At 34.1% G+C, this 13,547-nt stretch overlaps 2 protein-coding genes across 4 annotated transcripts; one reads left to right on the plus strand and one right to left on the minus strand.

Annotated features, from left to right (window-relative positions):
* Positions 1-6,746: 6,746 nt before the first annotated feature.
* LOC132040176 (delta(12)-acyl-lipid-desaturase-like) lies at positions 6,747-8,689 on the minus strand. Of its 2 annotated transcripts, none has more exons than XM_059430798.1 (2): positions 8,531-8,689; positions 6,747-8,151 (listed from the first exon to the last, which is right to left on the minus strand). In XM_059430798.1, the coding sequence occupies exon 2, from the start codon at positions 8,128-8,130 to the stop codon at positions 6,997-6,999; it is 1,134 nt and encodes a 377-aa protein (XP_059286781.1). In that variant the 5' UTR covers positions 8,131-8,151; positions 8,531-8,689; the 3' UTR covers positions 6,747-6,996. The 2 variants fall into 2 exon arrangements, with proteins under 2 accessions (XP_059286781.1, XP_059286782.1); XM_059430799.1 differs by having other exon boundaries at positions 8,507-8,586.
* A 1,735-nt stretch (positions 8,690-10,424) lies between these two features.
* LOC132040230 (uncharacterized) lies at positions 10,425-13,313 on the plus strand. 2 transcript variants are annotated; one of them, XM_059430860.1, is made up of 3 exons: positions 10,425-10,740; positions 11,526-11,679; positions 12,682-13,313. In XM_059430860.1, the coding sequence occupies exons 2-3, from the start codon at positions 11,541-11,543 to the stop codon at positions 12,807-12,809; spliced, it is 267 nt and encodes an 88-aa protein (XP_059286843.1). In that variant the 5' UTR covers positions 10,425-10,740; positions 11,526-11,540; the 3' UTR covers positions 12,810-13,313. The 2 variants fall into 2 exon arrangements, with proteins under 2 accessions (XP_059286843.1, XP_059286842.1); XM_059430859.1 differs by having other exon boundaries at positions 11,526-13,313.
* The last annotated feature ends 234 nt before the right edge of the window (positions 13,314-13,547 follow it).

Below are 13,547 nucleotides of genomic sequence, written 5' to 3' on the forward strand. Positions count from 1 at the left end.
TATTTTGTCATTAAAGCTGCATTAAAATAACTTTAAGGGATCGCAAGCACATATCAAGTCAATCCGAGCCCGCTCGTAAAAGTTACGGGCCTTACCTATCATGGAACCTCATACGAACATATCGGAGCGATCCGAGCCTTTCGGTGAAAGTTACGGACGTTCGTAGTTTCGGAATCGTTTAGAACAAAACTCTTTTGAAAACAAAACCTTTATGCAACTTTTGAAATTTAATTATACAAGTGACATAAGGACCATGATTTGACCATATTAAGAATGCAAATATCAAGAAGCCAATAAGAATCATAAACATGCTCGGATCACGTAATAGAATTACCTCGAGATTCGTGTCATAACTTACTTTCAACTAAGACATGCCAAAGAAAGAAAGGTTGAGCTTTACATACCTTAGCCGCTTCCTAAGCTAATCCAAACTTACGTCTCGACTTCGCACGATCTACAATAATGTCATTAGGTATCAACCATTAGCCATAACACTTAAGAATCCAATTCCAAATTAACACTTTGTCTACAAAAATTTAAAGATTTCCCCTATAACTTCAACATCCCCGAGAATTCAACTCGGCCAAATCAACAACAACCAAACCAACAACCATACTAACGATATCCATAAGTGATTCAAAACGCATTCTAACATTAATAATTTCTTTCTACACAATTCGACAACATTTCATTTATATTCAAATAAACTACATACGATCAATTCTATACCAATGCTCACATATTCGATTACTAATCCGCAACCATTCAAACAAGATTTAAGAACGTTCCAAGCAATCCATACAATATTCAAAACAACCCAAACAATAAGCCATTCCACCCGAAATCCTTCAACTACATTAGGAACATTAATAACACATTTTCTTCTTCCAAATTCATAAACTATATCAACAATCCGCATGCTAACGATCATCTTTCTCATGAACACGAGAATCTACATTAAAATTATATTGATCTCCAAAACAGCCCACAACAATTTCACCTTCAACATGAGCCATTAAACTCTCATTATCATCATAAAGTCCACAACAACAATAACCCAAAATACTAAATAAAATTGATTCATCCCTTGCTATACCAAACAGCCCATATTCACGGTCACAACATCAACATCATCATTTCATGAATTTTATTCATTTCAACACATTACAACATGCTCAAACGTCCATAACACATGCAAGAAAGGATTGAACCTTACCTTAGCACTAGTTTTCCTCTCGGCTAGAGGTGTTCTTTGCAAAACGAATGGTCTACTTCTTCCAACAATTACTCCACGTGATAGAGGACCTTTCATTTGGTAGGAAGACAAGGAGAAAATAATTTTCCATGACCAAGCTTTCCATGAGCATGTTCGGCCATGCCTTGGCCGAACCCTCTCTTCTCTCTTTTCTCCATCTCTCTCTTGAATTTTCTAAGGTTGGAGATAATAAGTTATATCTTATATTGCCATCACTCATATATATATATATAAGTAGAGGCACATGGCCGGTCACATGCCTCTTATTTTCTCTCTAGTTTTCTCAAATTTTCTAGATTTTTCTTTAAGTGGAAAGGATGACTAATTCCTTGACTTGGTCATCCTCTGCCTACATATTTATATATCTTGCAATATAAGATGAACACATATCCCCTTAATGGCTTGAAACCATTGGCTAGCCATGTGTGGGTCCCACGGCCACATGGCTAGTTGTGGCTATTTTATGAAATAATTTGTTTCCACCCTTGGCCCTTAATTTTCCTTATTCCAACTTTACCCTTAATACTTCATACCAATACAAAGATGAATATGCAACTTATGCATTCTAGAAAAAATTATAACCTTGTCCCTAACTTTCCGTCATTAACTCGGAATATCCAAATGTACAAAATGCGAGGTATAACAAAGCATTTCTAGAAAAAATTATTTTATTTGATATTGAACACTAGCAGATGACAAAGATTTATCATGAGAACATCACTCAATTTTAGCAACTAAGATTCACGTTCTGCCTGGGATTCATCTGAGTTTAGAAAGTAAAACAAAGTAAAAAGTTAAGTCATTTAATACAATACAAACACATAAACGGATGAAAGAAAGAAAAAAAAGAAGAATTTTAGCTAAATGGAGTTAGCCCATTTCTGGTGCTGCGATCCGCTACTGCTACGCTGTTGGGCTGCAGGCTTGACTCGAGAGGAATTATGTTGGGCCTGGCCCAACACATAATATGCAAGGGAGGAATGGGATTGAGCTCCTCTCCATTTCCCTTCTCTCCATTTTCCCCAAGTTCTACCTTAGATTAGGGACACATGGCATGTGTTAGAATTAATGGCTAAGATTTATTTGACTAAAACAAATCTCTAACCACGGTTTACATAATTAATAACTTATCCATAAATATATTAAAATATTCTCTCTCTTCCTATTTTACGTTTCCCAACTAAAAGATTAACTCAAAAGGGAATTGGAAGATAGAGTGTAAGTTATCAATTCAAAAATATTGAAAGAGGGATTGGATAAAGAAAAACAAAAGAGATATCACCAATTGAATAATGGTGATATCTTGTAGATAAAGAAAAACGAAAGAGATATCACCAATTGAATAATGGTGATATCCTATATAATTAGTAATATATTCTGTGAATTAGTAATGGAATAATGGAATATATTCTGTGAATTTGTAATATCACAGAATTAGTATATCACCAATTGAATAATGAGTCTAATTCTGCGTTGGAAGAAAGAAAAGTGGGTAACGTAAAATAGGAATATTTTACTCCCTCCGGATCAAAAAAAGAGTCCACTTAGCTGCACACCCCTTAAGAAAATACTAACTCCTAGACAAAAATAGATAATTTGACTAAATTACCCTTAATTAAATAGGCATTGGGATTTAATCATATAACACTTAATAGGGGCAAATATGAAAAAACAAGGTTAATTCTTTCTTGATTTGCTAAGTGGACTCTTTTTTTTATCCAAGAAAAAAAGGCTAAGTGGACTCTTTTTTTGATCCGGAGGGAGTAATATATTTATGGATAAGTTATTAATTATGTAAACCATGGTTAGAGACTTGTTTTAGTCAATTAAATCTTATCCATTAATTATAACACATGCCATGTGTCTCTAATCTAAGAAAGAACTTGGAGAAAATGGAGAGAAGGGAAATAGAGAAGAGCCCAATCCGGAGGAATGAGTCCAATGGACTCAAGTCTGAGTGTCACATGCAGAAAATAGAAGAAAAGTAGTAGTAAGAGAACTAGAGGGCACTTATATCAGACTCAACAATTAATCTAATCATAAGCCATTTTACTAGAACAGAATCACGAATGTTTCATACTATTATGACTAGAATAAACGGAGTGCACATCAATTTTTCAGTAACAAATGATTTCTAAATCCAAACAACTTTGAATTTTCAACAGAGATTTCAAAGACACAGTTTAAATTGATGGAACTCGCAGACTGACCTTCAACTAAAAATTACACGAAAATGGGAAGTCAAAGCAGCCTAGATTCATAATTACAAAAGGAATATTCAGATTTGAACCAAACACACAGCTAGTCACTTTAAGAACAGATTTGCAAATACTGATGGCATACTTAATCAAAAATATCAGTTTGCTTACACTGAGAAATTTAAAAGAAGGAACAGCCGACACTTAAGTTGAAGATCAGAGGAAACAAATACTTAAATTCCACTGGAAACAGGCAGAATCCGACAATTCATTTATTTAAATTGGTAAAGTTAAGAAACAGGCATGCTTTCATCTAATCTACAGGTCATGCTTACGGATTAGTAAAGCTCACAAAAGAAAACTAATACTTAACTAAAATAACCAACCGATCTGAGGCAATCCTTAAACTATTTTAAGACTCAAGTTTAGTTTCCAGAAAAAAGCACATAAACAAAGGTTAAGCACACCACTAGCTAAGCAAATTCAAATTAGGTGAAAGTAGTGGACAATTCCTCAAACTCTTATTAAGAAACACAGTCATTCCATAACAGGGCAAAGCCGGCCATTAACTTAAACGAGGAGAGAATAACAGGTAAGAAGTTCTTTCAAGAAAACATATTAGTGATGAAAAAAAAAAAGTTTCAACTTTCAAATCCCAAACTATGTATCTAAAACCAATCAAAGGCAGCGATTCATTCAAGGCTATAAGAAACTACTCACATATTTATAAATCGAACAACAAGATTTCCGAAACATGCAAACGAGAAGCTCAAACCACATCATATCTAACTGGGATGTCATAGTTGATATGCATATATCTAAACAGAAGTTCCCCCGATTCATATTTACTAGAACTAAAGAAAATCCAAACATGCTGTTGACACTTAATTTTCACCTCATAAAATGCGTATTTTAATTTTTCAAATTTTTCGAGTCCAAGACGGAGTAAGAATGCCCTTAAAAAAAATTAATAAAAAATATAAAAATTTCGAGAAAATTACAAAAGTTGATGTATAATTATTATTCCATAAAAATTAACGATTACAAGAAATTACGAGCCATTTACTTTCACAAATATGATTTGAAAAGAAGATATATATCCCGTTCTGTCTAACTCGGGAAAATTGTTAATTAAAATGACGTATGAATTACGACTCATTTTTTACCGCATTTTTCACATTTTTAAATATTACTCGGAAGTATATCAATATTGGGCTCGTTTCGAACTCGTGTTTTAAAACAACGTATTATGATTTTTATTTCATCGAAATATTATTTTACGAGGAGCATATTAGACTAGTTAACCTAAAACTATATAAAAGCTATGCTACATTTTTATAAAAAATAAGAAGGTGATTTTATCCATTTGTACCTTTGTTGGTACTGTTTGGATAAAGTTTTTTTGAGGGGAAAACTACGGTCAAATGGCCTATTTTTGTCTATAGAATTTTAAATGCTTAGTTGGGTGATTTTTGAAAATTTGAATAAGGATTTTGGGGGGGGGGAGCTATGGCCACATGACCTATTTTGAAAATTCTTACCAATCTCATTAGGTACAAGTTGTGATCATCAGAAAAGATGAAACCGAAATACAATGTAAAATTGGGTCTCTGCAAATGGCTCTTCTCCAATCTTTGATCTTCTTACTCATGCCAGTGACCAATTTGGTTAATTTCCATATTTCTGCGGCACTTTCTTCTCAAAATAGTTACCTTCGCATTAAGGTATATATATCTAATCTCGTCGTTTCAATTTATGTTTAAAGTTTTGGGTAGTTTAAACAGTTCAGAGTTTTATAACTTTTTTAATTAACCCCGACTGAGCATGAAATTTAAAAAAGAGAGTTTGAGATTTGTAGCCTGCCTTAGTTATGTCATAACATTGATCAATGTGACAAATTTTCAAATTTTTGAAAATTTGAATAAGGATTTTGGGGGAGAGGGGGGGGGAGGGGGGGGGGGGAGGCTATAGCCACATGATCTATTTTGAAAATTCTTACCGATCTCATTAGGTACAAGTTGTGATCATCAGAAAAGATGAAACCGAAATACAATGTAAAATTGGGTCTCTGCAAATGGCTCTTCTCCAATCTTTGATCTTCTTACTCATGCCAGTGACCAATTTGGTTAATTTCCATATTTCTGCGGCACTTTCTTCTCAAAATAGTTACCTTCGCATTGAGGTATATATATATCTAATCTCATAGTTTCAATTTATGTTTAAAGTTTTGGGTACTTTAAACAGTTCAGAGTTTTATAACTTTTTTAATTAACCCCGACCGAGCATGAAATTTAAAAAAGAGAGTTTGAGATTTGTAGCCTGCCTTAGTTATGTCATAACATTGATCAATGTGACAATAAGAATTTGAAACCTGTAATTTAGAATATTTCATATCATTGTGTGACTATAAAGACTCGTCATTTAATGTTTAAATGAGAAATTTAAGTTAGGTTATTTCTGAATTAGAAAGAGGTCATTCATTTTGGTAAACTTAAAAGAAACACAGGATCACATAATCTGAGATGGATACACTTTATTTTCTAATTGATGATCATGATAGGATAACACATTGAGCACAGATTCCTCACATATCAACAAAGGTTAACATAAACATATTTGTTGAAATAGGGAAGAATTTGCCGAAAAAATCAGTTTCAAAGATTGATTGCATACAGGTCTACTTGAACCATATGAACTTGGTCGTTAGCTCAAGTGAAGAAGCATACTATGGTATTTACATAGTGTTGGAAAAGCGGGGGAGGAGAAGCACTCTCAATCACTCAAATTCTCTCTTGGACTTGAAGACAAGTGAGGCAACGAGTCTTCTTTGTTTCACTCAACTTGACTTACATAATCAATCATTCACTTTGAAGAGAAGTGGGGAATATATTGTTCCACCAACTTAACTTTCATTTAGGCTTACATTTTTTTCTTCTCACATTATATAACTAGTACCTAGGTATTTATAGGAATTTTCTGGCATGCACCTAGACTAATACATGCACCTATTTTAATTCTAAAAATTCTTTTTATCTTCCTAGTTCATGAACAATTTTAATCTTTCCTAGTTCATGAATAAAACAAAACAATACATGTATCATAATTAATTTTCTATACATGAACTAAGCCCATTCATCTATCAAAAAAATACTTTTTCTTTTCTCAACACAAGGTTCATTTTTCAACACAGATGTCTTAGAAATATGTAATTTCAGACAGAGTGTTTGTCGGAAAAGCTACCGACGAGCTAGTTTCCAACAACCTCCTAAAAAAAATTCCATCGGAAATTTGCGTGTTTTTAATAGTTACTTTCAATTAAAAAGAAATTATTTTCATAGTAAAAAGTCTCATTCATTACACCAAATTTAGTGGTACATAGATATTTATTTTGTAGTGAAACAGTGGTTTCAACAATATACATAGTAGTGACAACTAAAACAAACAGTAACGGTACAATACAAGCAAAACAACACAATCCAAAATACTTGCAACTATGTGGGTCATTTAGCGAATTCCGAACGAATACTTCTTGTTATTCAACTTTCAGAGCTTGTTTTTGTACCAATAAACACCTTTATCTTTATCTTTCTCCACATAGATGCACTCCTTTGTATCCCTCCACAGTGCCTTTAAAATTGGGGTGTCGTCGAATTGGTAGTATTCTCCTAGCAATGGCTTAATAGCGTTGGTTGCCTCCATTGCATGGTAATGTGATATGTATGAAAATATATGATGCAAGACATGAGTATCTGTAACATTGTGGAAGACCTTATTTAGCACCCCATAGTCTCTATCTACCGTAGCTAGAGCTCCTCTTAGATAATCCCACTCGGATGAATCATAGTGTGGCAACGAAGAGTGAGTGTGGTGCAAAAGAGTGATGAGCACTATAAAGCCGTTCACAATAAGGAGGGGCACCCCATAGATGCATACAAGCCAAGCTAGCCCTTGTGTCAAAGTAACACGATACAACGCATAAGTAGCTGCAATCACTCCTGCATCTGAAATGCAGACCTGTAGCCTCTCACGATTAGTATATATCGGGCTGTATGGATCATAGTGACATGCATAACGGTCATATTTTTTGCCAGAGATATTGAATATCAAGTACAAAGGCCAAGCACAAGTGAGGGTGAAGGCAAGGACTAGTACTCGTCCTAGTGGATTGTTCAAGTATTTGTAGTACCATCTTAGTTTTGATTTAAGCCTGGGTATGTAGACTTCATCATTCTCAAGGGAACCAGTGTTGGCGTGGTGACGGCGATGACTATGTTTCCATGCGAAGTATGGTGTTAAAAGTGCAGAGTGGAGGATAAGACCAACAGTGTCATCTACCCATTGGTAATCACTGAAGCCATGGTGGCCGCATTCATGACCAATGACCCATATTCCAGTGCAAACACAACCTTGAGCGATCCAGTAAGCAGGCCATGCTAGGTAATAATACGGGGATGGAAGGGTGTGGAAGTAAGTGTTGGCAATGTAATAAAAGAGGGAGACAAGTATGAGATCCTGAATGAGATAGGAGAATGAACGAATGAGAGATCGCTGAAAGCAGTGAGGAGGAATGGCCTTCTTAATGTCACCAAGTGTAAAAGGGGGCTTTGAAGATGGCACTCTTTGGAGAGGAGTTTTCTTCTTTTCAGTTGGAGCAGTCATATTGCCACCGCCTCCCATTTTTGTTCTTCAATCCTGAATCTGCACAAATTAAATAAGTTTGCCTCAAATTGATCTTAGTTCACCTGTTGTAGTTATAATATTAAGATAGATTGCTTAAATATGAAAATGTTAATAGAAAACAATTCAACTATGGCAACTCAAGCATAAATACTTCTTTAGGAAATGAAAAAAGTCAAAGTATTGCTTTTGGCACGACGATATCCTAATAAGTGGTATTCATTAGAGTTTGATTGCCTCATATATGTTTGGGAATTAACCGATAATCCATTGGACACAAATCTCCAATTACCCAAAACCCCGTTAAACTTGAAGCACTAAGTGTCGTAGTTTAGTTTAGTTTTCCCCAGTACTGAAATATTAAATAAAGAAATACCTCAAAATTCAAAAGAGACCTTACCCGAAATTAAAGCAGGATGTTTCTCTCTTCTTTATAGAAGAAAAGAGCCTTTTTGATTGTTTCTCACTTTGTGCAGATAGTTTGTGTTTATATAAAGCCCTATATGTGGGACCCAGTAGCCATCCTACTCTGACTCTTTGGGCCAATTTTAGTCTTTCATCAATGGGAAGCTGGAGTCATTCAAGAAAATAAATAGAGATTTATTAGATCAAAACAACAGGGGCATATGCTTGGAGGCTGCATGCACTATAGTTGGATGTCCATATGTGCTTTGATTCCACTTTTATCATTATTATGACTTCGCGTAGTACTTGTTTCATTTATTGAATACCCCATGCAAGGGGTGTATTGGTGAAATCCAATGGCAAACAACTGTTAAAGAAAAAGGGGAAGGTGCAAATATACCCCCAACTTGTGATTTTGAACAGATATACCTCCGTTAAAAGTGGTGTCTATATACCCTTGTCATTATAAAATGGTGCAAATATATTGCTGGCTTTACACAAATAGTGCAAATATACTCTTTTCGCTAATGGGATTTTTTTTTTAAATCATTTAGCTTATTTTTTATTTTAAAAAAATGCCATGTCGCTTTAAAAAAAGTCTTCCCATTTTTTTATTAGACATTTTTCCAACGCCACATGGTAAATTTTTTTCTCAAGTCTGATTCGTTTAAAAAAATATTTTTGTGGCTTTAAAAAAATAAGCCTACCCTTTTTTTTTTTTTAATACAAACCGGACTCCGACCCACCGATTTAAAAAAAAAATTATCATGTGGCTTTAGAAAAATATGTCTACTAAAAAAAATGGGTAGACTTTTTTTTTTTTTTTTAAAAAGCCACAGGATATTTTTTTTTCAATTAAAAAATAAACTAAATGATTTTTTAAAAAAAAATTGTTCACATAAAGGGTATATTTGCACCATTTTGTAACGGCAAGGGTATATATACACCACCTTTATAATGAGAATATATTTGCTATAAATCGCAAAATTAAGGGGTATATTCGCACCTTTTCCCTAGAAAAAAATCCCCTAAAATCTGAAGACTTTTAGTCCTTACGTTTGTAAAGAAAAATATAAAAATAAAAACTCAACTTAGAAGTTGAGTGTGATGAGTTTGAAAAGATTAGAAAGGGAGCTGCTGAAATTTAAACAAGAAGAGTGACTAGTGTTGAGACTATGATCAAAAGAGTGCTTGACCGAATTAAGGTAAAGATTAATTTACTTATTACCTCCGAACCCCCGCTCCCCATCCCATCCCACCTTTATAGTGTTTTGCTCGATTACATATTAATGCTTTGAGATATTTTTTGACTTACTAAAACACTAGAAATAAGTACAAAGCCCACTTATTTTTCAAAAAAAAAAAAAAATTCTAGGAAAACATTTTCCTTTATACCAAACACACCCTAAATTTTCTAAGCCCAGTTTGAACATGAGGATATTAAGTAGGCGTTTGCTCATAAGATTTGAGACTCAAATTTGAAGCTTTAATTTGAACTCAGCATTTGTTTATGGAATGTGAACAAAGGTTCAACTTCAATTCAAATCATGATTTGAAATCTCAAATTCTTCAAAAATTAAGATTTAAAATTTCAAGTTGTGATTTCATTTTAAATATAAAACTTGATCCATAAGTTTATATTTTGCAAACAAATTCCCATCATTTTAAAATTTGTAAAAAAAAGACTCATATTCGATGTGAAGAGATTATCCGTACCATGTGAGAGGTTTATATTAAAGAATAGCTAATTACTACTAATGTTGATTTATTCAACCATTGGATCTTTGTAAAATTATGTGGATTTGAAAGTTTATAATAGCATGCAACTGGACAAGACGAGGGCCATTGTACTATATCATTCCTCATGATTATCCAATAGATGAAGGGATAACTACATGGTATAACTAATTCTAGCACATATTTATATTTAGTAGCTATAGTTTAGATTAATTACATCCTATAGCTAAGAGTAATATGTTAAATACAACTAATAGCTACCTATATATTTAAAGTAGAATACTCTATTTTTATTATTTTATATCTTGACTGAAAATTTTAGGGTAGCTTTGAGATGCTTCTTCTCTGTCCGCCGCCGCCGACCACTACAGAATCACTGCAGAAATCGCCGCCGGAGCTCCGTTGCCGCCGTCATTATCCTCTGGTCAAACCCTACAACTCTGCCATCAACTCCGATATGTAGATCCGGTCATCTCTCTCTCTATCCTCCTCCAAATCCGATCATTTTTCGTCGTCTCCTCCTCTAGATCCGTCGTTTTTCGGCATCTCCTCCACAGATCCAGTCGTTTTTTGACGTCTCCTCCCCAGATTCAGTCGTTTTCCGGCGTTGCCTCCTGGAAAAGTCTCGTAGCTGATTTTTAGATTGTATTCATTTTTTTAGGGTGTATTTTGTTAGCATAAGGGTTGTTGTTGTTATTGTTATGAAATTTCCGGTAGATCTAGCTGGAAATTGTCGGTAGATCTGACCGGAACTAGTGGTTGGTGTTGTTGTATTCACGAATACGGCGATTGTATTCACTTTTTTGAGCTTTTTTTGTTAAATTTTTAGATTTTATTCATATTTTTAGGGTGTATTTGTTAATTTTTGGTGTATCTATGCTTTTATGTATTTAGTTTTTACTCATTTTTTATTCATGAATACAGCGAGCCCATTTATGAATACAGATAGTCATTTCATGAATACAATGAAAAAGTAGCTATAAATGAATAAAGTTGAGTTGAATACATTTGACTTGAATACAACTTAGTTGAATACATCTGACTTGAATACAGCAAAATCTGACTTGAATATAGCGAAATCTGACTGAGTTGAATTTTGAATACAATCCGAATTTTGAATATAATCTACTGTAGCTAGTGAATACAATCTATTGTAGTTACAAAATGTAATTAGCTAAAGTATAGCTATGCCAAAATTTTAACCCTCAAAATGTAGTCATTTATGTAAGTTTCTCATAGATGAAAGTGTGCAGGATTTGGAAGAACTCATGATAGAAGGCAGATGGAATGTGAATAAACTTCAGCAACTATTACCAGAGGACATTGTTGAATATGTTACTCAGGAACTGGTAATGCAAGAGAAATCAAATCAATGGGACAAACCTTGGTGGATGATGACAAGTTCTGGTAAATTTACCGTAGGAAGTGCGCGGGAATTGCTTAGACAGAAATCTATTCATTCATATACTTATTAGAACATATGGGTAAAAGGTTTACCTTTTAAGATCTCATTCTTCTTGTGGAGATTATGGAAGTTCAAAATTCCAGTTGTTCAAGTTCTTTCTAGTATCGGGATGCAAGTAGATGCTAGATGTTGCTGTAGGAATGCTCAATACGAAACAATTGATCATTTGTTTCTTACACGATCAGTTGCAACTAATGTTTGGAGATATTTTAATGCAGTTGTAGGTAATCATGGTAATATTGTGTTGTTGAAACAGATTATTAATTTATGGTGGAGTAATTCAGGTCCTTCAAAACTTAAGCCCATATTTGTAGCAATGCCAGCTATTATAGTGTGGCAAATTTGGAAATGGATAAACACAGTGTTACATGGTGGTTCAATGACCATCAACAAAGTTATATATGATATTAATATGAACATACATCTCTTGTGTAGAGTTAGATTTCCCTGGCAGCATAATATGCCAAGGACTGTACCTCAAATCATCCAACTGTTTGAAGGTTACAGGCCCGGAATTAGTTGTAGAATGGTGAAATGGATTCTTCCTTTGGAGGGTTGCTATAACTGTAATTCAGATGGTATTTCTAGAGGAAATCATGGACCAAGTTCAGTGGATTTTTGTGTCAGAAATGAGGTAGCGGATCTGATATATGCTGCAGCAAAGAGAACAGGTGATGACACAAACTTGGTGGCTGAGGATTTAGCATTCAAGATGGGGTTGGATTATTGCATTCATCATCAGTGTACTCCACTGGTAATGGAAACAGATTCTATGGCAATGAAGTTAATCTTAACAGGAGTATGAGAGGTGCCTTGGAAGATTGTAATGGTTGTACAAGACATTAATATACTGAGAAAGGATCATATGGTCTAGGTGGAACATGTATACAGAGAAGGAAATAGACTAGCAAACTTTTTAACTAACTTTGGGTTTGATTTTGCAGGTGAGTATCAATTTAACGCATTCAATGATCTTCCTCTGAAGGCTAGACAAATCTTGAACACTGAGAAAGCTCAGATTCCTTATTTGAGATTCAGAAATGCAAAGGATCAGGGAATCAACACAACATGAGACTAGTACTGTATATGAGCAATATGTCAACTTAAGAGTTGTATGTTATTATCTGATGGCCATGTATCTCTAGCAGCAGTGGAATTATTGAAAGCCTTTTTGATTTCGTCACAATGTGTGGTATTAGCTTGTTTACAGGCTCATTCTGTTGTTACAGGATCAAATTTGCTTAATAGTAATTTCTGGCAAACACTACTTATATGGCATAAAGTTAAGACTGGTAAAGATTGCAACTGAAGCTAGATTATGACAGGATAAACTCTACTCCAATCTTGATAACCTGAAGTTTTACTTCTCTAGACTATTGATCCATAGCACCTGGTCAGAGCTTTGTAGGCGTGTGAGATGGTATCAGGTCAAGGTCCAAGGATCTGCGGTAGATAATTGCCTGTAATAATTCTGTTTTTTCAGTTTTTTTGATGCTGTAAACCAGTGGTTTATCACAAGCATTTATTTACAAAAGGAACATGAAGATATGAGATTTATAAATGCGGCGCCTTAGGATATTTCGATAGCTTATTTATGAACTATGATTTGCTCATTAGGTAAGCTTACAAAAGAGTTGGAGAAGTTTTGATAGTTTTCACAAATTGTGGGTTTTCATGTTTATGAAAAAAAAAAAAAATATATATATATATATATATATAACTTAAGAAGTCCAAATTGCATGTCCAAATAAATTTCAACTTCAAATCAACGTGATTTCAAATCAATAATTTTAAATTGTAATTTAAAATG

The sequence above is a fragment of the Lycium ferocissimum genome, chromosome 12, assembly GCF_029784015.1.
Source record: "Lycium ferocissimum isolate CSIRO_LF1 chromosome 12, AGI_CSIRO_Lferr_CH_V1, whole genome shotgun sequence".
Taxonomy (NCBI): domain Eukaryota; kingdom Viridiplantae; phylum Streptophyta; class Magnoliopsida; order Solanales; family Solanaceae; genus Lycium; species Lycium ferocissimum.